At 44.3% G+C, this 26,242-nt stretch overlaps 1 protein-coding gene across 1 annotated transcript in view; it reads left to right on the forward strand.

Annotated features, from left to right (window-relative positions):
• Positions 1 to 26,025, forward strand: part of LOC120032811 (ubiquitin carboxyl-terminal hydrolase 43-like) — a 134,859-nt gene extending 108,834 nt beyond the window's left edge. The window contains exons 7-16 of the mRNA XM_038978994.1: positions 469 to 631; positions 3,618 to 3,729; positions 10,714 to 10,817; positions 17,461 to 17,538; positions 17,712 to 17,841; positions 18,459 to 18,578; positions 18,735 to 18,993; positions 19,256 to 19,414; positions 19,814 to 20,020; positions 22,842 to 26,025. Coding sequence (XP_038834922.1) covers positions 469 to 631; positions 3,618 to 3,729; positions 10,714 to 10,817; positions 17,461 to 17,538; positions 17,712 to 17,841; positions 18,459 to 18,578; positions 18,735 to 18,993; positions 19,256 to 19,414; positions 19,814 to 20,020; positions 22,842 to 24,046 — 2,537 coding nt within the window. The 3' untranslated portion in view covers positions 24,047 to 26,025. The remainder of the gene's footprint in view (positions 1 to 468; positions 632 to 3,617; positions 3,730 to 10,713; positions 10,818 to 17,460; positions 17,539 to 17,711; positions 17,842 to 18,458; positions 18,579 to 18,734; positions 18,994 to 19,255; positions 19,415 to 19,813; positions 20,021 to 22,841) is intronic.
• The last annotated feature ends 217 nt before the right edge of the window (positions 26,026 to 26,242 follow it).

The raw sequence follows: 26,242 nt of genomic DNA on the forward strand, positions 1-26,242 counted from the left end.
GTACTTGTTTATGTGTGTGTGTGTGTGTGTCTGACACATTTCTACAGCGACGGTGATTAATTGCTCGGCGGCGTTGAACAAGTGTGTTTAATTAAATCCTCAGATAATGTCAACATTTACAATGTGTACGTTGCCCGGGAGACAGAGGTTCAGCCTCCTACACACTCCCCCTGTAGCTATTACCTACGATTAATCAATGTGTACATGTCGTAACAGATGTCAATTTTACAATGCCACCCTTTGGGTAAATCACAATCGTTGCTCCATTGTATAATGATAATTTCACTTGATACGGTTTGTTTTCACAGTTGTGGGTGGTGTCAATTTGAGTCATTGAGACCTGATAGAACCCCTCTTGAGCATACTCTGGCAAAAGCTACCCCCGTTATGTATACGACCTTGTGTCTGAGCTCAACTTTGACCTCTCTCGACCCGTGTCTAACCTTTAACCTCTCTCTCCTCTCTCAGGCTTCCACCACAGCCTCCCATCCTCGCCGTACACCTCTGGGCCAGAGGGTAAAAGGTTACCCCCATCGACCACTCTGTCCTCAGAGTTTCTGAACCACGGTGGTTCCACCAAGGTCCTCCTCGTAATCTGCAACACGGCAGGCTCTGGCCAGCAGGCCGTCAGGTGAGTCAGGTTTGGCTGATTGGGTGGGAGTCTGGATTGGTTGATTGGGTTGGAATCTTGATTGGGTGGGATGGAGAGAGGCCATTTTGAAAATATGAGGTGTTAGGTGTGAATCAAACAAGCCTTTTTAGTTTATAGCGAAACAGTATCTCATGGGTGAACAGAGGAGTTATGATAAACGATATGCACCAACAGTTTGAACAGAGTGTATTTTATAAGGGCAAAATCTCTGCTCTCTCTTTACTAGTTCCAGCTGTAACGAGGACCCACTGGGCCCAAGGGGACGTGCTCGGAGTTCCATTTTCCAGTTCACATTACACAGGTTGCGTTTACACAGGCAGAACAATTCGGATCTTTTTCCACTAATTGGTATTTGGACCGATCAGATCAGCTCTTTTGCCTATACTTGGGCTGATGTATGTCATCATTTTTGGACATATTTTAAAATATGTATTTTTTCCTACTGAGAATCAAAGGGAGCATCGCTCCTGAGAGAAACCAAATACTGTAAATCCCAGTAAACAGCTTTGAATTATTCAATGTGAGAGAGAGAGAGAGAGAGAGAGAGAGAAAGAGAGAGACTGCATGCAGAATTCTGAAATGAATATCCTCCGTGTACAATGTAAAACACCAAATAATACACGCAGAGCAGAATTAGGCCGATACCCGCTAATTATCAAAACCTAAACCTACAGAGAGATGAACCTGGAGAAGAGTCCCTAAGCATGCTGGTCCTGGCTCTGTTCACAAACACACCCCACAGAGCCCCAGGACAGCAACACAATTAGACCCAACCAAATCATGAGAAAACAAAAAGATAATTACTTGACACATTGGAAAGAATTAACAAAAAAACAGCGCAAACTAGAATGCTATTTGGCCTTAAACAGAGAGTACACAGTGGCAGAATACCTGACCACTGTGACTGACCCAAACTTAAGGAAAACTTTGACTCTGTACAGACTCAGTGAACATAGCCTTGCTATTGAGAAAGGCCACCGTAGGCCGACTACTGTATGTGCACACTGCCCACAAAATGAGGTGGAAACTGAGCTCCACTTCCTTACCTCCTGCCCAATGTATGACCATATTAGAGACACATTTCCCTCAGATTACACAGATCCACAAAAAATGTGAAAACAAACCCAATTTTGATAAACTCCCATATCTACTGGGTGAAATACCACAGTGTGCCATCACAGCAGCAAGATTTGTGACCTGTTGCCACAAGAAAAGGGCAACCAGTGAAGAACAAACACCATTTGTAAATTCAACCCATATTTATGTTTATTTATTTTCACTTTTGTATTTTAACTATTTGCACATCATTACAACACTGTATATATACATAATATGACATTTGAAATGTCTTTATTCTTTTGGAACTTCTGTGAGTGTAATGTTTACTGTTCATTTTTATTGTTTATTTCACTTTTGTTTATGATCTATTTCACTTGCTTTGGGAATGTTAACATATGTTTCCCCATGCTAATAAAGCCCCTTGAATTGAGAGAGAGATGTAATAACACTCACTCCAGCCAACTGCCCACTATTGGCCCATACCTGTCAATCAAAAAGGCATTTTGAGTTTTGTATGCTGTCATATCCTATCTCTGCTCCCTCCTCCACACACTCCTCTTGAGTGTGTATGCTCGTTTGTGCACGTACGTGTGTGTGTGTACGGGGAAACAGAGGAGGATATTCCCACGGTCAGCTTGTTAATGTCAGGAGGATATTTGAGTACCTGTGGAGGCCCAATCTCAGCCCTGTGTGTCTCTGTTTCACCCCATGGGGAGACTGGTGGTCTGTGTATGCCCCCTGGCTGGCACATGTCAACTGTGGTTGGCCCAGATTGCTGCCTGTTTGACAGAAACCTACTCCCCCCCCCCCCCCCCCCCCAACTGTCTCTACAACAGAGGAAAAACCTACAGATCATAACCACATACTGGTGTTAATGCGCTGCTGTGGTTGATATTGGCCAGTTTCACAGATACAGATTAAGCTCAGTCCTGGACTAAAATGCAATAGAGATTCTCCAGGAATGTGTCCAGGTAACGAGCTCATTGAGTCGTTACATCCTGGTCATCATTTGAGGATATTCACCCTGGGCTCACCTTGTGTCTAACAGAACGTTTCAATGGATGGTGAGCATAGATCTTTGGGGTAGAGTTTGGGCCAATGGCTTACCTGCTCACTCTAATAAACCGGTTTGAGAGACGGGGTGGCGCTGGTCGTGAGGACAGACTATGTTACACACACACACACACACACACACACACACACACACACACACACACACACACACACACACACACACACACACACACACACACTGAAGTCTCAAAACAGCCTCCTCTGGTTTTATGAGAAAACCAATCTAAGCAGTAGATGGAAAATATGTTCAATTCATTGAATGAAAGTGCTTTCTTCTAGGTTTTCTCATTGGGATCACTGACTAGTTCTCTCTCAAATCCACACAATGCTATTGGGAATGTAAATCCATCATTTAAAAAACCACATTCTCAGCCAAAATGTTCTCATGCCTGAAATATGCTTACAATGCTGCATTGAAAATATTGGCTTTCTCTTCACTTGTAGTCCTGTGGTCATTAAATACATGTTGAGTTGAGAGACCTGCTTAACTACGTTTCACATTCAAAAGGCCACAGGGTTGTAATGTGCTCTACTTTGTGCAAATCCAAACATATGTTTGCCTCTCTCAAACAACTGCAGAATAACGTTGTATTTTTTCTCCCCTTCTGTCTCCCTCTCTCTCTTCCTCCCTCTCTCTCATCTCTCTACCTCTTCTTCCTCTCTCCCTCTCCCCTACTCCATCTTCCTCTCCTGCACTCCTCCTTCACTCCTCTCTGTCCCTCTCCTCCCTCCATCTCCCTCTCTCTCTCCCCTCCTCCTTCTCCCTCTCTCCATCCTTCTCTCTCTCCCTCTCTCTCTCTCTCCCTCTCCTTCACTCCTTCTCCCCCTCCAGGTTCGGCCCTCCCTTCCTCATGAGAGAGGAGCGTACCCTGTCCTGGGATCAGCTCCAGCAGAGTATCCTCAGCAAGCTCTATTACCTGATGCTGAATGGATCACAGGCTCAGGTTAGTTAACACTGGCACCACCGGTCACTACCATTCATTTACTACTACTGGTTCCTACTCTTTACTACCTGAAACAGTAGTACATTTCTACCTAGTGCTACTACCAGAAATAACATTCAGCCTACTAATATGCACTTAATGGAGAGTGGTGGAGATCCTCATGATCTAGTGACTCTCTCATACACACACACACACATCCGGGAGTACGCACACACACACATAATGACATATGCAGACACTCTTCAGACACAAGCCACCGTGTGTGTGCATGTGTGTGCTCTTGAGTCCTCAACAACTTCCTGGATAAAATAACCCCATCGTGAGAGGGAATTGGCTTTAATTACAAACGGGAGGCGTTACAATTAACCGGAGTGGCCGTAGGGACTGTCTCAGGACCGTCCATTTCCACCCAGTCAGTTTAGACTCTGCCCGAGACACAAGGAGCAGTGGCACAGCAGATAATGTAGCGGCCAGGACAGCCCCATTGTTCTCTCACCATAGATAATGTAGCGGCCAGGACAGCCCCATTGTTCTCTCACCATAGATAATGTAGCGGCCAGGACAGCCCCATTGTTCTTTCACCATAGATAATGTAGCGGCCCGGACAGCCCCATTGTTCTCTCACCATAGATAATGTAGTGGCCCGGACAGCCCCATTGTTCTCTCACCATAGCAATTAACTCTAGATGCACTGAGCAGAGTGGGGTCAGCATACATACATCACACTGTGGCTTCTGCCCTGATAACACACAGATTTGATCCAGGATACAGGGAGTGACTAAAGACAAGACCGCTGTTACGTAGACCGGTATGTCCTCAGTTTGTCACAGTGGATCCACTATAGACATAAGTACTGTAAGCAATGAGCCCCTTTCCCTGACCATCTTGCATCCACTATACACTGTAGGGCTACTCTAGACACACATTAAGCAGAAACCATGGTTTGGTACACATGCATTATTTATTTTGTAGACCAGTGGTCACCAACCTTCTTTGGGTCGAGATCACTTTCTGAGTCAAAATGGAACCCGAGATCTACCGTTACATTTTGTTGGGGACGTGACTTTAAAACGTAAGCCTATGTCACATTAACCTGTTAAAAACGGTACTGTAGTAGTGAGGTTTGTGCAGTAGGCTATAGGCCCAAAACATTATCTCTGTATATTGCCCTTGCCAATGCATTGTTGTTCTTCTCAGACCATTTTTATTTCCTATTTCAACATTTGAGGTAGGCTATATGATCACACCAGTAATAGATCCGTTTTTGTATTACTTGTGAGGCACAGCTGAGTGAGCGTACGTTTATATAATTCGCTTTTTCTTATTTTACTGGGCTGATGGAGCCTGCATCTGATGGTCAGTCTCAGCGGAGGGAGAGAGCAGCAGACTGAGGGTCCAACCTCTCAACGTCCCTCCGCTCTCCCTTTCCTCCGCTGACACTGACCAAAAAGGGACACCGTCTTCCAGCTGATGGCGAATGTTGCCTCGGACCGCATTAGTTCTATCTAATGCACAGAGAAAGTGAAATATTCCTCGCTATTAAAAGAGATACAAGCCGCTAATAACAACAACGCAAGCCTACGGATACACTTTGCTACTCATTCATTGCAGCTGCAGTGCTGGTTGTAGCGCTAGTGGAAGTAGGGAGAATGCACATTTCATGGCTTATCAAAGTGTTGACAGTGCTGAGTAAAAACTTCAACATGAACCCAGTCATAAAAACAGCAGCTGTTTGCTGTATTCATTGACAGTCTCTCTCTAGTCATGGTTTTAAACATTTAAAAACAGCAGCTGTTTGCTGTACTCATTGACAGTCTCTCTCTAGTCATGGTTTTAAACGTTTAAAAACAGCAGCTGTTTGCTGTACTCATTGACAGTCTCTCTCTAGTCATGGTTTTAAACCTCAACTTTGCTGTTGCTTTCTTTTACGCCTTCTATGTTACTGCAGACATCCGATTGGCCAGCGGTAGGCCTATAGTGCACTTGATTTGCTCCAACCGGGCCCGCCGGGAAGGCAGAGTTTGTACCTCCAGACATATGAAATGGTTCAAAATGGGAACATGTTGCCTACCCGGCGTGCAGGGCAGCTGAATCGGGTGCACCTATCGCCAACAGCGTGAGACGAATTAAAAAAATATTAACGTAAGGCTTTATCGTTGGGTTTTTTACATAAATGGTGGGCGATCGACTAGGAATGCCTTGGAGATCGACCAGTCGGTGACCACTGCTATAGACAAGGGAGTTCAACACTGCCACAATGACCCCCTCACTTCACCTTGACCCTTCCTTTTTATACACAACTATCCTCAGCTCCTAAGGCGGGCTGCCCTGTCGCTATGGGAGACACCATGGTGATAGTGCAGTGTTTGACAAGGAGGCCTTATCCAGAGCAAACAGCCCTGGGCTCAAAGTCTCAGGTAGTTCTAAGGCTGATAAGCCCCAGACAAGGTCCTACTCCCACAGAGAAGGAACTATTTCTTTACACCTACTGTTGACACACTGATCTGTATCTCCACGGCAACAAGCTCCTTGTCAAGTTAACTCTGTCAAGCTGTGTGACCATCAACTGCACTGTCTGTTTCCCTTTACTTCTCATTCATAGCAAAGCTGTATGCAGACTGAATTCATAGTTAAGTTTCAGGACAGAATTATTGTTTGGTATTTACTTGTATTTGAGGTGTTTGTTTGACTCTCTGGGGGATTTTTCCATTCAAAGTGTAGTTTGTCTGGCTTTCTTATGTCATTCATATTTGTTTTGTGGTAGAGGAAATTCATAAAATGTTATGGCGCCGCCTGTAGGTTTCTCAACAACATACAGTGCTTTCAGAAAGTATTCATACCCCTTGACACATTTTTGTTGTATTACAGCCTGAATTCAAAATGGGTTAAATTGATCTACAGACAATACCCCATAATGAAAAAGTGAACGTTTTTTAGAAGAAAAAAATGTTGTATTGAAAATAAAATACAGAAATATATAATTTACATAAATTGTCACACCCCTGAGTCAATACTTTGTAGAAGCACCTTTGGCAGCGATTACAGCTGTGAATCTAAAAGCTTTCCACACCTGGATTGTACAACATTTGTCCATTATTCTTTTCAAAATTGTACAACATTTGTCCATTAAGCTCTGTCAAATTGGTTGTTGATCATTCCCAGACAGCCATTTTCAGGTCTTGCCATAGATTTTCAAGGCTATTTAAGTCAAAACTGTAACTTGGCCACTCAGGAACATTCACTGTCTTCTTGGTAAGCAACTCCAGTGTAGATTGGGCCTTGTGTTTTAGGTTATTGTCCTTCTGAACGGGGAATTAATCTCCCAGTGTCTGGTGAAAAGCAGACTAAACCAGGTTTTCCTCTAGGATGTTGCCTGTGCTTAGCTCCATTCCATTTCTTTTTATTCAGAAAAACTCCCCAGTCCTTAAAGATTACAAGCATACCCATAACATGATGCAGCCACCACTATAAAATCTGTGTTGTGTTGGATTTGCCCCAAAAATAATTTCACTTTGACATTATGGGGTATTGTGTGTAATTGTCTATTTAATCATGTTAATTCAATTTAATTTATGCAACTTATTATGCGATTTGTTATGCACATTGTTACTCCTGAACTTATTTAGGCTTGACATAACAAAGGGGTTGAATACTTATTGACTCGAGACATTTCAGCTTGAATTTTTTTATAAATATATATAGCATTTTCTACAACCAAAATTCCACGTTGACGTTATGGGGTATTGTTTTTAGATCAATAACAAACCATCTCAATTTAATCCATTTTAAATTCAGGCTGTAACACAACAACATTTGGAAAAATGAAAGGTGTGTGAATACTTTCTGAAGGCACTGTTTTGAGCACTACCCTGTATCACCACCAGAACTGCCCTCTAGCAGGAAAGAGGAAGGAAGAGATTGCTTTAAAGATTCGTAATTTACAGGCAATACACCAGTGAAATAAGTACATGTGAGGAGAAGTGTCTGTTATGGTTTGGTAAGTTCCTCGCCACACTCTTGCACTCGTTAGATCCCACATTACATAAAAGCTTTAGTACCCACCTACATATGAGTCATTTCAGCATTGTGTCAACTTTAGACAAAGGAGATGATTGTGGACTACAGGAAAAAGAGGACAGAGTACGCCCCCATTCTCATCGACGGGGCTGTAGTGGAGCAGGTTGAGAGCTTCAAGTTCCTTGGTGTCCACATCACCAACAAACTAACATGGTCCAAGCACACCAAGACAGTTGTGAAGAGGGCACGACAAAACCTATTCCCCCTCAGGAGACTGAAAAGATTTGGCATGGGACCTCAGATCCTCAAAATGTTCTACAGCTGCACCATTGAGAGCATCCTGACTGGTTGCATCACTGCCTGGTATGGCAACTGCTCGGCCTCCGACCGCAAGGCACTACAGACGGTAGTGCGTACGGCCCAGTACATCACTAAGGCCAAGCTTCGTGCCACCCAGGACCTCTATACCAGGCGTTGTCAGAGGAAGGCCTAGTCATAAACTGTTCTCTCTGCTACCACACGGCAAGTGGTACCGGAGTGCCAAATCTAGGTCCAAGAGGCTTCTAAACAGCTTCTACCCCCAAGCCATAAGACTTCTGAACATCTAATCAAATGGCTACCCAGACTATTTGCATTGCCCCTCCCCCCTACTCTCTGTTATTATCTATGCATTGTCACTTTAATAACTACTTACATGTACATATTACCTCAATTACCTCGACTAACCGATGCCACCGCACATTGATTCTGTATCGGTACACCCTGTATATAGTCTCGCTATTGTTATATTACTGCTGCTCTTTAATTACTTGTTACTTTTATTTCTTATTCATATTTTTTGGGGAAACTGCATTGTTGGTTAGGGGCTCGTAAGTAAGCATTTCACTGTATGATCTACACCTGTTGTGTTCAGCGCATGTGACAAATGCAATCTGATTTGATTGCAGTATGCCGATAACTGTTAGATCAAATCTACAAGACAGATCAGAATGTACAAGACATATTACTTTGAGGCTCAGAGAGGATGTGTCTCTTTGAAAAAGATCCTATGTGTGTTGTGCACTATATAGAAGTAGTTCAGAAGTAGTGCACTATATAGGGAATAGGGTGTCATTTTAGACACATACCTGTGATTTTGAAATGTTATTTGTCACATACACATGGTTAGCAGATGTTAATGCGAGTGTAGCGAAATGCTTGTGCTTCTAGTTCCGACAATGCAGTAATAACCAACAAGTAATCTAACCTAACAATTCCACAACTACTACCTTATACACACAAGTGTAAAGGGATAAAGAATATGTACATAAAGATATATGAATGAGTGATGGTACAGAACGGCATAGGCAAGATGCAGTAGATGGTATAGTGTACAGTCTATACATATGAGATGAGTAATGTAGGGTATGTAAACATAAAGTGGCATAGTTTAAAGTGGCTAGTGATACATGTATTACATAAAGATGGCAAGATGCAGTAGATGATATAGAGTACAGTATATACATATACATATGAGATGAGTAATGTAGGGTATGTAAACATTATATTAAGTGGCATTGTTTAAAGTGGCTAGTGATACATTTTTACATAATTTCCATCAATTCCCATTATTAAAGTGGCTGGAGTTGAGTCAGTATGTTGGCAGCGGCCACTAAATGTTAGTGGTGGCTGTTTAACAGTCTGATGGCCTTGAGATAGAAGCTGTTTTTCAGTCTCTCGGTCCCTGCTTTGATGCACCTGTACTGACCTTGCCTTCTGGATGATAGCGGGGTGAACAGGCAGTGGCTCGGTGGTTGTTGTCCTTGATGATCTTTATGGCCTTCAGGATCTTAAAGTCATCCAGGCTTGGTGTATTTTCTGCACCATACAGTTTGTTGTTCTCGCGAGCTGTGTTTTTTGATCATTTGTGTCTGTACCCAACAAATACACAAACATTTGCTGAAAAGGAAGATAAGGATATTCTCTCCTCAAGGCTTTGTCGGTTTAATATTTAATCCCGCTTGATTTGTCCCTAATCCAGACAGATGAAACGTATTACAGATATCCTCCAGAAAGACAGTGGTATGACATGAAATCTTCACAGGCATTAAATTAACAGGTGTTTATCTATTCTTCAACATGCGCACACACACACACACACACCTCCACTCACTTTCACTCCACTCTCCCTCATCCAAAGAAGTTCCCTCGAGTTCCAAACTTCCCTCAAACTTCCTCAAACTCACTTATAAACTCAGCCTAATTGCTCATCAACGCAGAGTTGTTCATTATGGTCTCACGAAAGGTAACCTCACAACCGCATATGTATGGTCCACTCCCCCAAACAAAATACTTCTTTGCCGTTTTCATTTGGTGGTTACGGTCTTATTAACTAGGTTGCATCCCAAATGACACCCTATTCCCTACACAGTGAACTACTTTTGACCAGAGCCCTATGGCTCTAGTAGTGCCCTGTGTAGGGAATAGGTTGCCGTTTGGGACGCAGAATTACTCATTTATTTCTCTGTATGCTTGGCTGCGGCTCTATTCTCCAGCGGCCTTCATTCCAAATGAGACCATTAGGTTTAATTTGCAACGTGATTCTCCTCTCTACCTTCTAATAACTTAGCCCCTCTTGTCTAATTCATCTCCTAATGCACCTTGGTTCAGTCAAGGGTGGAGCTGTGGAGCCAGAGACACCGCTAACAATGCTGTTGTTATGAGTGGAACCGATGTCCGTTTGTGATCCATTTTTATTTTAGCCAAAGAAATCACTTGTATGATAGACACAGTTTGAACATTTCCGACCACCTCTATTGTGGTGACCAAGCAGCTTTCAGATTCATAGCCAGTTTCACTGCAAATGTACGATATCTCGTCTCGTGTCGTCTTACCTCGTCTCGTCTTATCTCATGGCGTCTTATCTTACCTCTTCTCGTCTTATCCCGTATCTCACTTATCTCGTTGAATGTCTGTGTTTCCCTGCAGAATGCAGGGTCGCTGTTCAAGATCAGAGTGGTGGGAGGGTCAGCCTCCTACAGCTACCTGTCCCCACAAGATGGACGCCCTCTCTTCCACCCTGCCGTGGACAGGTAAGACCACCAGCGCCTGCATTATCCATCTCTCTCTCGCTCTTTCTCTCTCTCTCTCTTTCTCTCTCACACACTCACACTCTCTTTCTCCCTCTCTCTTTCTCCCTCTCTCTCTCTCTCTCTCTCGTACTCACACTCTGTATCGCTCTCTCTTTCTCTCGCTCTCTTTCTCTCACTCTTTCTCTCACTCTTTCTCTCACTCTTTCTCTCTCTCTATCTCTGTCAGTCAGTCTAAAATACCTGAACTAAGGTACTGTTCGTACATAAAGCCCACTAAAATGCCTGTCATTGAGTAACTTTTCCAGTCTACTGAACAGCCACTGTCAGACATAAAATGGTAAATCATGGTATCTCTGAACACTTGCCTATTCTGTGCAAACAGTGCCTTTGAGAAGCCAATGAGCCATGAGGGTCTTACTGTAAAAAGGTAGAGGAAGCAGTGAAGATAAGACAAGAGCCTTTATTCTCCCTCCTGTAGAGTGGGTTCAACTGTCGTAGGAGCCACAGGGAGCTCCATCTAAAGCTGTGCTGTTGTTGCGATGTGACAGTATAGTGCAGTAGTTCTATTGAGGAGGTGGGACATGGGGTCAGACGCTCGGTAAAAGTAAACTTGTCTTGGGGTGGGTGAGTTCGGAGAAGAGGGGTCGTCTGTGTGACCCTCTCTCATCAGCGTTTGCAAGAGAAGATGTGTCATCGAATGTTAAACCGTATATCCGTTATATACAGAGATGCATAGATTGATCAGAAAACCGTCTCGATTTGGAACATCTTTGAGTTGTCCCTTCAGTATACTGAATTGACCAGAATGAATAAGTGGTATCCTATCTGACTATCCGTTATCCTTTGTTCTGGCAATTCATCTCACTCAAGAGCATGGCTATTCAGTTCCCAAGGTCCTTGAATTACAATGCGGTTATAAACGAAAACATGGTACCGTTATTATTTCAATTGTGTTCTTCCCTTAAGCTAGAGAGGAGCCGTCCTGTCTGGTCTTTATATTTCAAAACGTGTGTTTTCATCATAACACTGTATTACTATATTCCTCTTACAATGTAATTGCACCAACTCATTTTTCATAAACGGGCATGCAAGGAGACTTGGTGTATTGACCTCTGTACAGCGTTGGCTTTACAAACATGTCATATGGAAGTTATTTCATCGAATTTTCCCCGGCCAATGTCGAACATGATGTTCTTTAGAAACAGTACATAGCCTGAGGCAACAATTTCAAGTATGAACAAGATTCGATTAAAGAGAAGGAGTCTTTAGGAAAGAACCACATTGGGGATTTGTATGGTCAGGTAGGTATTCTGCTAGAGGCAGAGGGGAAGGTGAGCCACAAACACAGACAGACAGGGAGACAGGAGACTTTCTCCTCAGATCAAGTATACAGACAGGAGGAGAGAGAGACAGAGAGAATAGCAGCTGACTGACAAGTAGCTGGTTGGCTGAGGACTGAGTAGGTGGACAGCTCTGTACAGCAGGGGGACATGGTATCGTCATCAGCCACTCTTCAAGGGGTCTGAGCTTCGCTCTCCCATGAATGAGTGATCCTCTGAAGGTCAAAGATGAGGCCCTTGGGCACTGGAAAAGGGCACGAGGAAAGGTCAAGGGCACCGAGAAAGGGCTCGACAGGCTTCCTACCACCCACCACCCTCTCTGGGAGTGTGTGCATGCATGTGTACGTCTCTCTCTCTCTCTCTCTCTCTCTCTCTCTCTCGCTCTTTCCCCTGGTGATAATCTCAACCGCTCCTTCAGGGTATTAGGAGGTCTGGTATTATAAAATGAAGTGGTATTGATCTGCAGGGAAAGGTGAAGAGGAGGGGGAGGTTTGAGAAGTAGGACTGTTCTCAAGGGAATTAGAATGGCGTGTGACGGACAAGGGATGAGACACAGGCATGGCCTTTGAAGGAGCGTGTGTGTGTGTGACAAGTATACATGTGGATGAAAGAGCCATTGGAACCCCAATAGTGCTTTGAATCAAAGTGCATTGTTGGTCTGAGTGTATTGAGGCTGAATTCCATGTCAGAGTACATGACAAAGATCCAATGTAGAGAATGTTGACACAAGTGCGTCTTGACACGGTCATCCTGTACTGAAAATACAGTCGGGGGGGGCGAGGTTATCTTCCTTGATATTGTAGGATTAGCATTTTTATCCAGTCAAAAGAATAACAGTGACATCATACTCTGTCTCTCTCCCCATTTCTGTAACTCTATTTTAATCTCTTCCATGACAGAGAGACAAAAACAAATCCTATAAGCAGCTCTGCTATAGTGCCTAAGTGCCTGCTCTTTGCCCCCCAGTTAGTAAAGTCATAAGCAGGCATTTAAGACGTTGGGTTCAGACCGTGGCAGACTCTGAATTACACAGTCAGATGCATTTTGACAAGCAGCCTCTCTTCCTTAATTGCAATTGTTTCTGCGTGGATTTGAAGGCGGGTTGGAATAATGCGTGAACGTGGGAGGAATTAATGGGGCTGCGGTCGTCTGTGGAGCGAAGCTGGCTGTTAATTCTGAGCTGATATTGATGAACACAATACACATGCATCCAGACATGATTGCACGCACGCACACACACACACACACACACACACACACACACACACACACACACACACACACACACACACACACAAAAAACATCCTTTACAGATTCAGCCATGTTTGCTCATACAGTATGTGTGCACACGCCAGTCCATGCTAACAAGTTATCAGATTCACTTTGAAATTTGAGGTTTGTCCATGTTTTTCCAAATGTGTGTAAAGTCATCGGAAAAATTTTGGTTTTTGATGTTTTAAGTTGAGACACTGTTACCTAACTCCCCATAAGTTCAATTACAAACACTTGCGTCGGGCTGGGGGTTTCACTTCTCAGTTAAGTTAAGGGTTAAAGTTTAGGAAAGGCTTATAACCAATTTTTACACGCAACCCTCAGCGCCAGAGCTCAACATCCACCATCCCTGTCCACAACGCCCTAGCAAGCCAACAGCCTACTTAAAAGTAATAGCACTCACCGTTCCCCCTAGTGGCCAGTTTATGAAGGCAATTCTATTCACGTTCTTGGGACCTGGATGGATGTCTCTACTTTGACTTCAAACCAAAGCAATCTCCCTGGTCCATGAACACACACACACACACACACACACACACACACACACACACACACACACACACACACACACACACACACACACACACACACACACACACACACACACACACACACACACACACACACACACACACAGAGAGAGAGAGAGCGAAGTCAGACGACATCCACTATTGAAGCAGTGTTCTTTATGTCCCAGTGTCCTGCTGGTAGAGGAGGTGTTAGATCTATCTCAGTGTGTATTCATCACTCATCACTGTTTGTCTGGCTGGGACTGTGACCTTCGGTTGGGTCCAAGGCAGACAGCAGCACACACCGTCACACAACCGAGGACTAACTTACCTTTACAACGTACACTTTCAAGGACACAAACAAACACACGCTCACACACCAAATGAATCCTCTCACAACTGTTTTTCTGACAGCAGTGCTTCAGACACCAAGTTGATTCCCCAGATGGATTTCTCCGTCGGTGTTTCTACCTCAGAACTTCCTGTTTCCTGGAGAGGGATTGTTGAAGAGAGAGATATTGAAGGTTGCCTTTTATAGCACCCCTTTGTGTCAGTGAGACCAAAAGGGAGACGAATGATCCTTGTCACACGACAGTATAGTGTCTATTGTGGCAGCTGCTCGGCAGCAGTTGAAAGTCACCAAGAAAAGTCAAAAAGCACTCAGTTTACAGTTACAACAGAAAGCAGTCTCTTTCATTAAATCTATTTATTTTCAGTCACTTTCATTTCGTGCTGTTTTAGTAATCAACACTGTGATCAAGATGGTTTGATTTTACTCTTGGCGTCAATACCTTATGGAAGCCTGACACCTAGTGGTGCATTTCAGAGCTTCCCACTGTGCCCACTAACCGGTGCCCATTGTATTTCACTGTGTCAGCACTTCTTATCATCAATCAGACTCACTTACAAAGATTAGCTGTACGTTTGAGTCAGGAACATTTTACCATGCTTGAAGTCTCAGATCAAACAATGACTTGACTTAGAATACAGAATACGGATGTTTGTTTACATCCCCACACACACACACACACACACACACACACACACACACACACACACACACACACATACACTATAACTAATAGGGAAAGGTTAGCATGGACCTGATGGCGTCTCAAAACAATATCTGACACTTTTGGATTCCGAAGGCTTGATGACTGTGCTTACAAACTGGGATTACTAAATCATGCTACAGAATACTGATGTGTATTACAGTGTAAGTTACAGATGGACTTCAATAAATGCAGTTTAATACCACATATAATACAACTCCCATCGTAATGGCATTTTAAAACAGTAGTGAGACTCAAACCTTTGTCTATTTGAAAAACTGACTGTATGGGATACCTAAGGCTAGCTCTATCCCAGTGGTAGTCTGGTAGACATTGTACCCAGTGGTAGTCTGGTAGACATTGTACCCAGTGGTAGTCTGGTAGACATTGTACCCAGTGGTAGTCTGGTAGACATTGTATCCAGTGGTAGTCAGGTAGACATTGTACCCAGTGGTAGTCTGGTAGACATTGTACCCAGTGGTAGTCTGGTAGACATTGTATCCAGTGGTAGTCTGGGAGACATTGTATCCAGTGGTAGTCTGGTAGACATTGTACCCAGTGGTAGTCTGGTAGACATTGTACCCAGTGGTAGTCTGGTAGACATTGTACCCAGTGGTAGTCAGGTAGACATTGTACCCAGTGGTAGTCTGGTAGACATTGTATCCAGTGGTAGTCTGGGAGACATTGTATCCAGTGGTAGTCTGGTAGACATTGTACCCAGTGGTAGTCTGGTAGACATTGTACCCAGTGGTAGTCTGGTAGACATTGTACCCAGTGGTAGTCTGGTAGACATTGTACCCAGTGGTAGTCTGGTAGACATTGTATCCAGTGGTAGTCTGGTAGACATTGTACCCAGTGGTAGTCTGGTAGACATTGTACCCAGTGGTAGTCTGGTAGACATTGTACCCAGTGGTAGTCTGGTAGACATTGTATCCAGTGGTAGTCTGGTAGACATTGTATCCAGTGGTAGTCTGGTAGACATTGTATCCAGTGGTAGTCAGGTAGACATTGTACCCAGTGGTAGTCTGGTAGACATTGTACCCAGTGGTAGTCTGGTAGACATTGTACCCAGTGGTAGTCTGGTAGACATTGTATCCAGTGGTAGTCAGGTGGACATTGTACCCAGTGGTAGTCAGGTGGACATTGTACCCAGTGGTAGTCTGTTAGACATTGTACCCAGTGGTAGTCTGGTAGACATTGTACCCAGTGGTAGTCTGGTAGACATTGTACCCAGTGGTAGTCTGGTAGACATTGTACCCAGTGGTAGTCTGGTAGACATTGTATCCAGTGGTAGTCAGGTAGACATTGTACCCAGTGGTAGTCTGGTAGACATTGTACCCAGTGGTAGTCTGGTAGACATTGTATCCAGTGGTAGTCTGGGAGACATTGTATCCAGTGGTAGTCTGGTAGACATTGTACCCAGTGGTAGTCTGGTAGACATTGTACCCAGTGGTAGTCTGGTAGACATTGTACCCAGTGGTAGTCAGGTAGACATTGTACCCAGTGGTAGTCTGGTAGACATTGTATCCAGTGGTAGTCTGGGAGACATTGTATCCAGTGGTAGTCTGGTAGACATTGTACCCAGTGGTAGTCTGGTAGACATTGTACCCAGTGGTAGTCTGGTAGACATTGTACCCAGTGGTAGTCTGGTAGACATTGTACCCAGTGGTAGTCTGGTAGACATTGTATCCAGTGGTAGTCTGGTAGACATTGTACCCAGTGGTAGTCTGGTAGACATTGTATCCAGTGGTAGTCTGTTAGACATTGTATCCAGTGGTAGTCAGGTAGACATTGTACCCAGTGGTAGTCTGGTAGACATTGTACCCAGTGGTAGTCTGGTAGACATTGTATCCGGTGGTAGTCTGGTAGACATTGTATCCAGTGGTAGTCAGGTAGACATTGTACCCAGTGGTAGTCTGGTAGACATTGTACCCAGTGGTAGTCTGGTAAACATTGTATCCAGTGGTAGTCTGTTAGACATTGTATCCAGTGGTAGTCAGGTAGACATTGTACCCAGTGGTAGTCTGGTAGACATTGTATCCAGTGGTAGTCAGGTGGACATTGTATCCAGTGGTAGTCTGGTAGACATTGTATCCAGTGGTAGTCTGGTAGATATTGTATCCAGTGGTAGTCAGGTAGACATTGTATCCAGTGGTAGTTAGGTAGACATTGTATCCAGTGGTAGTTAGGTAGACATTGTAGTCTGGTAGACATTGTATCCGGTGGTAGTCTGGGAGACATTGTACCCAGTGGTAGTCTGGTAGACATTGTAGTCTGGTAGACATTGTACCCAGTGGTAGTCTGGTAGACATTGTACCCAGTGGTAGTCTGGGAGACATTGTACCCAGTGGTAGTCTGGTATATATTGTATCCAGTGGTAGTCTGGTAGACATTGTACCCAGTGGTAGTCTGGTAGACATTGTACCCAGAAGATAGTGTGTATTCATTATGTAATATCATTTTTTTCAGAGCCCTGAAGTTATGTGGCCCTGGAGGACCTCCCCACGTGAAGCTGGTGATTGAGTGGGAACACAAGATCAAAGAATGGTGAGCACTGGACATACACATGTACACACACCACATCAATTGACTCAGAAACACACACACACACACACACACATTCATTATTTATTGTATAGAAGGATTCACTATGTCTTTATCTCTCTCTCTCTCAAACACACACACTCATACCCCCAACTTTCTGTGTCTGTACGTGTTAGTCTGTTTGGTAACATCCAGGAAGAGGTGGTGAAGGACTCAGAGAGTGTGAGAGTCCAGCAGCAGCAGCACCTGCAGCAGCACAGCTGTACCCTGGACGAGTGCTTTCAGCTCTACACCAAAGAGGAACAGGTAACATGGAATACACAATACTGTCCAATGCAACTGGTCTTAACCTACCCCTGGGGTACTGAACATTAAAGATTCACTATGCAGAAATTGTACCTCCTTTCATTGAGAATGACAGACCTATAACACACATGTCTATGTGAATTGGGTCGAGTCGACCAAAAAGTTACAGTACATATTGCAGCTTTAATATTGCATTAGTTGATTCATATGTTGATTTATCTCTCTCTCTCTCTCTCTCTCTCTACTTTTCTCTCTCTCTCTCTCTCTCTACTTTTCTCTCTCTCTCTCTCTCTCTACTTTTTCTCTCTCTCTCTCTCCCCCCTTTTTTCTCTCTCTCTCTCTCTCTCTCTCTCTCTCTCTCTCTCTCTCTCTCTCTCTCTCTCTCTCTCTCTCTCTCTCTCTCTCTCTCTCTCTCTCTCTCTCTCTCTCTCTCTCTCTCTCTCTCTCTCTCTCTCTCCTTTTCTCTCTCTCTCTCTCTCTCCTTTTCTCTCTCTCTCTCTCTCTCTCTCATATTTCCACTCCCTGTGTATTTTTATATGGCTTTGGACAAATGGAATGTATGGAGAATATAACTTTACCTGAGACTTCCCAACTGACCGTGCATTTTATCTCTCCAGCTGGCCCCAGACGACGCATGGAAGTGTCCCCACTGTAAGCAGTTCCAGCAGGGCATGGTGAAGATGTCCCTGTGGACCCTCCCCGACATCCTCATCCTCCACCTCAAACGCTTCCGACAGGTAACTGGACCCGATCACATGTAGCGGATTGCCATTCTTCCCTTGCCTGTCTATTCTTCCTTAAAGGACCACAATGGAAATAAGCCATTTATTGTGTTAACCTTTGATAGTTGATTAAATGGCAGTACTGGTCTTTTGAAAAATTCTATGAATCAGGTGGGCGAGCGGCGCAACAAGCTGTCCACCCAGGTGCGCTTCCCCCTGGCCGGGTTGGACATGGCCCCCCACGTGGTGAAGAGGTCCCAGAGCATGAGGAACCTGGGGGACCTGGGACCCTGGCCCCCCACATGGAAACAGCCTGAAGGCAGCAGTCATCATATTAGTCACCCAGACATGGCCCTGCCTCCTGACTTCCTCTATGACCTCTATGCAGTGTGTAACCACCATGGTGGGATGCACGGCGGACATTACACAGGTACTGGTTGGCCATTGATATACCATTGATATAGGAGACGTGATGTTGATGAGAGAGGTATACTGACTGGCTGTTGATCGAGAAGTGAGGAGAGAATATTGTTAGTGAGAGAGATGCCTACTGCCAAATAACAATGATTCATAGAACATGCATAACAATACAGTGCCCTCCTCTATAGTGGTCACGTCAACTTACATTACTATACCCAGGACATAAGGATTGTGGTGCAGCCTGTCTCTACAGTCCTGTGTGCGTTTTGCAGCGTACTGCAGGAACTCAGTGGACGGCCAGTGGTACAGCTATGACGACAGCAGTGTGGACCTGGTGCCTGAGGAGGAGGTGTGTACCAGGGGGGCCTACATACTGTTCTACCAGAGACGTAATGTCATCCCCCCCTGGTCCGCCAGCAGCTCAATCAAAGGTGGGTAGTGTACCACACACACACACACACACACACAGGCATGGACACACACACACATCACAGGAGAGAGTTCACTCAGGGTTCAATTCCATTACAGCTGTACTCCGTACAGAGATAGTCTTAGATACAACAAGACCATTCAGCCTTTATCCACTAAAGGTTAACTCATAACTGCAGGGTTCACTCATGTCTGCAATATATGGTGTTCCAAGCACCATGCTCAACTACCTGAACCAGCAAAACCTGATATTTCTATTGCTAAATGCTGTATAGTATATAGGAATTATCTGTGTAGTTTTTCTGTGTGTTTTCTGTATTGACTGGAATGGAACTGACATGTGTAGGTATCTTTCTGGTCCAGTGCCCATAGTCACAGAAACGTCTCTCTCCCCTCTGTAGGCTCCACCAGTTCCTCCATGTCGGACCACTGGCTGGTCCGTCTGAATGGGGACAGTAAGAGAGGTAGTCTGGTGTCCCGCTCCTCCACCACCTGCCCCTCCTCTGTCCCCGACTCCCCAGAGTCCCCCGTCTTCCTTGATGACCCGCCCAGAGAGGAGGAAGGTGAGGGGCCTGGGAAACATGAGATGCATGGTAAACCAAAGAAAGGTAAAAAGAAAACCGTAGGTCTTCATTCCATTGGTGGTGGAAGGGTGATGGGTGGTGGTGGTGAGTTTCCCCGTTACTACAGTAGGGGAGAGTGGGGTAAGTTGAGTGTTTACATTCAACATCACTCCGTCAAGGGAAATATACTATTCTTTCTAACAAAGATATTTACATACACTGAGTATACCTAACATTAGGAACACCTTCCTAATATTGAGTTCCCCCCTTTTGCCCTCAGAACAGCCTCAATTCGTCGTGGCATGGACTCTACAAGGTGTTGAAAGCGTTCCACAGGAACACTGGCCCATGTTGACTCCGATGCTTCCCACAGTTGTGTCAAGTTGGCTGGATGTACTTTGGGTGGTGGACCATTCTTGACACACACGGGAAACTGTTGAGGCCCTGTTGTTACCTCATATCCCAGTGATAATGCCTTGCATTACACCTGGGAAGAAAACACATACATTTGCTCAACTTACCCCATGGCAAACATTTTGACTATATTAGCCCACACAGCTACAAGGATGCACTTTCCTGCTAGGTTTACGACCTCATATCGAAGCTTATAGAGACCCCGACTGATGGATAGAACAATCTTAAAATTATCTACTTTGGTTTAGACATCATCATAAAAATCATAAAAATACACAATACATTAATTTGACTTTGTGAAAATATTTTTGGGGGGACCTAACTTGCTTACCACTTTTTCCATGTGGTTTCTTCCTTCACAGACTCCAGAAAAGGATGACCTTTTCCTAAATATTTGGTCAAATGATTATTGTGTATGGTTTCCTAGAAACAAGGGTGGCTCAACTTACCCCTTTGGCTCAACTTACCCCACTCTCCCCTATTAAAAGCACGTTCAGCATCTGGAAAATGCTACATCTAATCAATGGTTATTATTATTCCATGTTGAAAATACGCCACACGTGAGCATAGAGTGCATCACCTCTTTAATGTTTAGCTGAACATATTCTACTCTAACTGTGGATGTGCATTTACGTAATCTCTTCCTATACATGCACAGTCCATGCCTAAATACAGTTGAAGTCGGAAGTTTACATATACTTAGGTTGGAGTCATTAAAACTTGTTTTTCAACCACTCCACAAATTTCTTGTTATCAAACTATAGTTTTGGCAAGTCGGTTAGGACATCTACTTTGGAATGACACGTCATTTTTCCAACAATTGTTTACAGACAGATTATTTCACTTATAATTCACTGTATCACAATTCCAGTGGGTCAGAAGTTTACATACACTAAGTTGACTGTGCCTTTAAACAGCTTGTGAAATTCCAGAAAATGATGTCATGGCTTTAGAAGCTTCTGATAGGCTAATTGACATCATTTTAGTCAATTGGAGGTGTACATGTGGATGTATTTCAAGGCCTACCTTCAAATTCAGTGCCTCTTTGCTTGACATCATGGGAAAATCAAAAGAAATCAGCCAAGACCTCAGAAAAAAAATTGTAGACCTCCACAAGTCTGGTTCATCCTTGGGAGCAATTTCCATATGCCTGAAGGTACCACGTTCATCTGTACAAACAATCGTACGCAAGTATAAACACCATGGGACCACGCAGCCGTCATACCACTCAGGAAGGAGACGCGTTCTGTCTCCTAGAGATGAACGTACTTTGGTGCGAAAAGTGCAAAGCAATCCCAGAACAACAGCAAAGGACCTTGTGAAGATGCTGGAGGAAACAGGCACAAAAGTATCTATATCCACAGTAAAACGAGTCCTATATCGACATAACCTGAAAGGCTGCTCAGCAAGGAAGAGGCCACTGCTCCAAAACCGCCATAAAAAAGCCAGACTACGGTTTGCAACTGCACATGGGGACAAAGATTGTACTTTTTGGAGAAATGTCCTCTGGTCTGATGAAACAGAAATAGAACTGTTTGGCCATAATGACCATCGTTATGTTTGGAGGAAAAAGGGGAAGCTTGCAAGCCGAAGAACACCATCCCAACCGTGAAGCACGGGGGTGGCAGCATCATGTTGTGGGGGTGCTTTGCTGCAGGAGGGACTGGTGCCCTTCACAAAATAGATGGCTTCATGAGGAAGGAAAATTATGTGGATATATTGAAGCAACATCTCAAGATATCAGTCAGGAAGTTAAAGCTTGGTCGCAAATGGGTCTTCCAAATGGACAATGATTGGGGTCAAGCATACTTTGACCCCAAGCATACTTCCAAAGTTGTGGCAAAATGGCTTAAGGACAAGTCAAGGTATTAGAGTGGCCGTCACAAAGCCCTGACCTCAATCCTATAGAAAATTTGTGGGCAGAACTGAAAAAGCGTGTGTGAACAAGGAGTCCTACAAACCTGCCTCAGTTACACCAGCTCTGTCAGGCGAAATGGGGCAAAATTCACCCAACTTATTGTGGGAAGCTTGTGGAAGGCAACCCAAAACGTTTGACCCAAGTTAAATAATTTAAAGGCAATGCTACCAAATACTAATTGAGTATGTAAACTTCTGACCCACTGGGAATGTGGAATAAAAGCTGAAGTAAATCATTCTCTCTTCTATTATTCTGACATTTCACATTCTTAAAATAAAGTGGTGATCCTAAGTGACCTAAAACAGGGACTTTTTACTAGGATTAAATGTCAGGAATTGTGAAAAACTGAGATTAAATGTATTTGGCTGAGGTGTATGTAAACTTCCAACTTCAACTGTTTAATGTTGCCGGGAAAAAAGCTAATATTCATCACTGTGCTTGTTATTTGCAATTTAATAAAAATGGGTTTGAAAATGAAAGTTGGTCTAGCTTTAAATGTCAGAGACACTATGGTAAAGTCTCTTTCACCCCCAGGTGGTTTTGAGACCAGGCCGTTTGTACGGGGAATCCAGGGTCGTAGCGTCAGCATGAGGACCCCCACTAAGAACAAAGAGACACTGAACAAGGTCCTCCCGCTACGCTGGTCGTTCGGCTCCAAGGACCGCCAAAAAACTGCAGCCGAGGCCGCCCCTGCTCCCATCCCCACCCCTGCCCCTGTGGAACTGGTGGAGTACCTAGAGTCTGGAAGAAGACCTCGCTGCACCAAGGAGTCTATAGTCAATTTAATGACGGGCTCTGAGAGGCAGAAGGGTCCTGCCATCAGCTCCCCCAGTGTGGGAAGCAGCCTGAACTGCATGGGACAACCAGACTCTCCACAGATGCCAGAGGGCCAGAGAAAACCAGTCACAGACAAGACAGGGAGTCTGAGACGAAGTAGCAAAGGGTCCCAGCAGCAGCAGAGAGACCAGAGGGACGAGGGTAGGATGGGCGGTAGTAGTAGTACTAACACTCTGACCAGGAGGAGTACCAAGAAGAGTAAGGAGAAGGACCAGGGAAAGCCCCAAGAGGCCCCGTCTAGGAGGGGGTCTAGTGCAGGCGTCCAGTCCAGCTCCAGCACCCACAGCCTCAGGGACAGAGACTGGGAAGGCACCCTGAGGAGAGGGGCCAAGGGCCTCCAGGGCCCACCACCAGGGGACCATCTGGTACCACCCGAGGGAGAAAAGACCAGGAAAGGTGAGAAGGTAGAGGAGGCCTCCAAGAGCCACGAGGGGCTGCTGTCTTTCTTCAAGAGCAACTTCAAGAAGAAGGACAAGGAGTCGTCATCTTCTCGCAAGTGCGACTCTGGAAAAGTTGGCGACGTCAGCGGGTCTAGCACCTCTCGGCTGTCCCTGTCCAGTGGAGCCCCAGGAGGGGCCACGAAGACGGGGGAGGGGAAATCCAATGGAGCCCCCCGCAACGGGGGTGCCAATCGTCTCGGAGACGAGCTACTCAACGGTAAAGCCAGACGCACCGCTGCTGCCGATATCAAACGCTCTCAGAGCTCATCCAACATCCCCAGCAAGGAGGAGTCTAGCATGCGAAGGACCGCCTCTTTACACCGTAAAGGGCTGTCCCATGGCGTGGCTCCGCCCCCTCGCAGCCTCACAGCCGAGAAGCCCTCCTACGGTACCCTGCAGAAGACTCGCTATAGTACCAACTCACTGGGACGCAAGAGGGCGGTCCCCGAGTCCAGCTTTTAGCTGACACACACACACTCCCTGACACACACACACCAGGGTTGTTTTCACTAGGCACCAAACAGAAGAAAATGGACTGAAACAGGGAGGGACTAGCTTCATTTGTCCAGTAAGAAATGTTTGTTTTTGTTTTCCATTGCAAAACGTTTACTACATTTTGCTACGGTGACTTTGTGCACTAATCAATCTGACCCTGATCAAAGCAATGGAGCTCAGCTGAAAGGATACTCCTGTAGGTACACACAGAAGCACAAGCATGTGTATACAATACAAGGTGGCTCCCTCCGGTGTTGTGGAGGGGTATAGCGTCAGTGAAAGAGCCAGTCACAGGGCCAAGGAGAACATTTAGGAAAGGTGACACATGAAGTACGCCTGCTAACATAAACAAAATGTCATATCAGAATGAATATTTTCTTATTCCAGTTTTGTTTTTATTTATTTTTTATTTGTAAAAAAGATTGTGACTTAACAAGTGCCTCAGTAACTGATATGCAGATTTAAACCAATGTGTTTGTGGACACCTGGTCATCACCGGAAGCACATGTTGTATTCACATTCACATACATGCACACACACACACAGGCATGCACACGCACACATGATCTACACTCGTGTCTTAAAATCATAGTAAATGAATGGCATTCATCACTTTATCTTCCTCGATCGGTTTGTCCAATGGTGGCACCTAAAGGAATGTTATGACAGTGTCCTGACAATAAGTTTTGTTATTATGTCTACACGCTCTAGATGATTTGGACAAAAACATTGAACATTGGAAGTATACATCGGAGCTTTAATAGGTGATTTCCTCCTAGATTGAAGTATGAATGATTTAACTGGTTGTACGTGCTGCTTGCACTGCAAACTGGCTGCTATATAGATTCACACATTGCAAATGAAGGTTATGATATTGCACTTTCTACAATGCCAATGGTACCGAACTCTCCCTTTCATGCAGTAAGAAAGATTCCCTCCTAACAATATAACTTGGCCTACGCAACACGTCCCCCTTTATTCTTCAGCTCATAAAAATATGCAGTTTGACCACACGATCGATTATTATAAATTCAAGTACATTTAAATGGAAATTTGACATTTTTAGTACTAAAGTCTGGTTTTATGATTCTAATGAAATTACTGTGTTTTAAATGAATAAAAAATGACCTCAGATTTATCTATTCTTGCTACCGGTAGGTAATTGAACTTACTGATGCTGATACATTGACAGTCTGGTATGTAGGTCTATGTTGTACTGTATTAGAGAGGCAAGCGGTGTCGATTGATTGCATTACTATGCAGTTCTCTATGAAGGATCATGCACTGTAACAGTAAGGTCACTGTAACAGTAAGGTCACTGTAACAGTAAGGTCACTGTAACAGTAAGGTCACTGTAACAGTAAGGTAATTTATTTGAATCATCAGACTGTCCACTACAGTATACAGTAGAAGCACTGGTCAGATCACCCCTGAATGTCACATACATGTTATTTATCAACCGTGATGAGCTCTTTGGCCCCCCCTTATCCATTCTCATCCTCTCTCCCTTCACTCCTCCACATCGATCCGTCTTATCTTTATTTATTTTTGTCTCTGTCATCCATCGTGTCTCTCATCAAGTCTCTTTGGCCACTGTCTAAAGGTCCCCTCTGCTCCAATCTGCAGAGCTCTCGCCTGGCGTTAACGACGGCGTAGGCGTTTGATTGAAACACCCTCGCTCTCACTGTGGGTTGAAATGAACCGTGTAATTGGGTCGAGTCTCTACGGTATAATTTCCCTTCTTAAGAGTCATTAAGGTACACTGTGGGAAGAGGCTGTAGATACTGGCAGTCATGTAATGTCTGAGTCTGAGAAGCTTTTCCATTTTTTAAGCTGTTAGTCATCCATTTTTCTTCCTGAAAGCTACAGTATATGTACAGCTACAGTATATGTACAGCTACAGTATATGTACAGCTACAGTATATGTACAGCTACAGTATATGTACAGCTACAGTATATGTACAGCTACAGTATATGTAAAGCTACAGTATATGTACAGCTACAGTATATGTACAGCTACAGTATATGTACAGCTACAGTATATGTACAGCTACAGTATATGTACAGCTACAGTATATGTACAGCTACAGTATATGTAAAGCTACAGTATATGTACAGCTACAGTATATGTACAGCTACAGTATATGTACAGCTACAGTATAT

Source organism: Salvelinus namaycush, chromosome 39 (assembly GCF_016432855.1).
Source record: "Salvelinus namaycush isolate Seneca chromosome 39, SaNama_1.0, whole genome shotgun sequence".
In the NCBI taxonomy this organism is placed as follows: domain Eukaryota; kingdom Metazoa; phylum Chordata; class Actinopteri; order Salmoniformes; family Salmonidae; genus Salvelinus; species Salvelinus namaycush.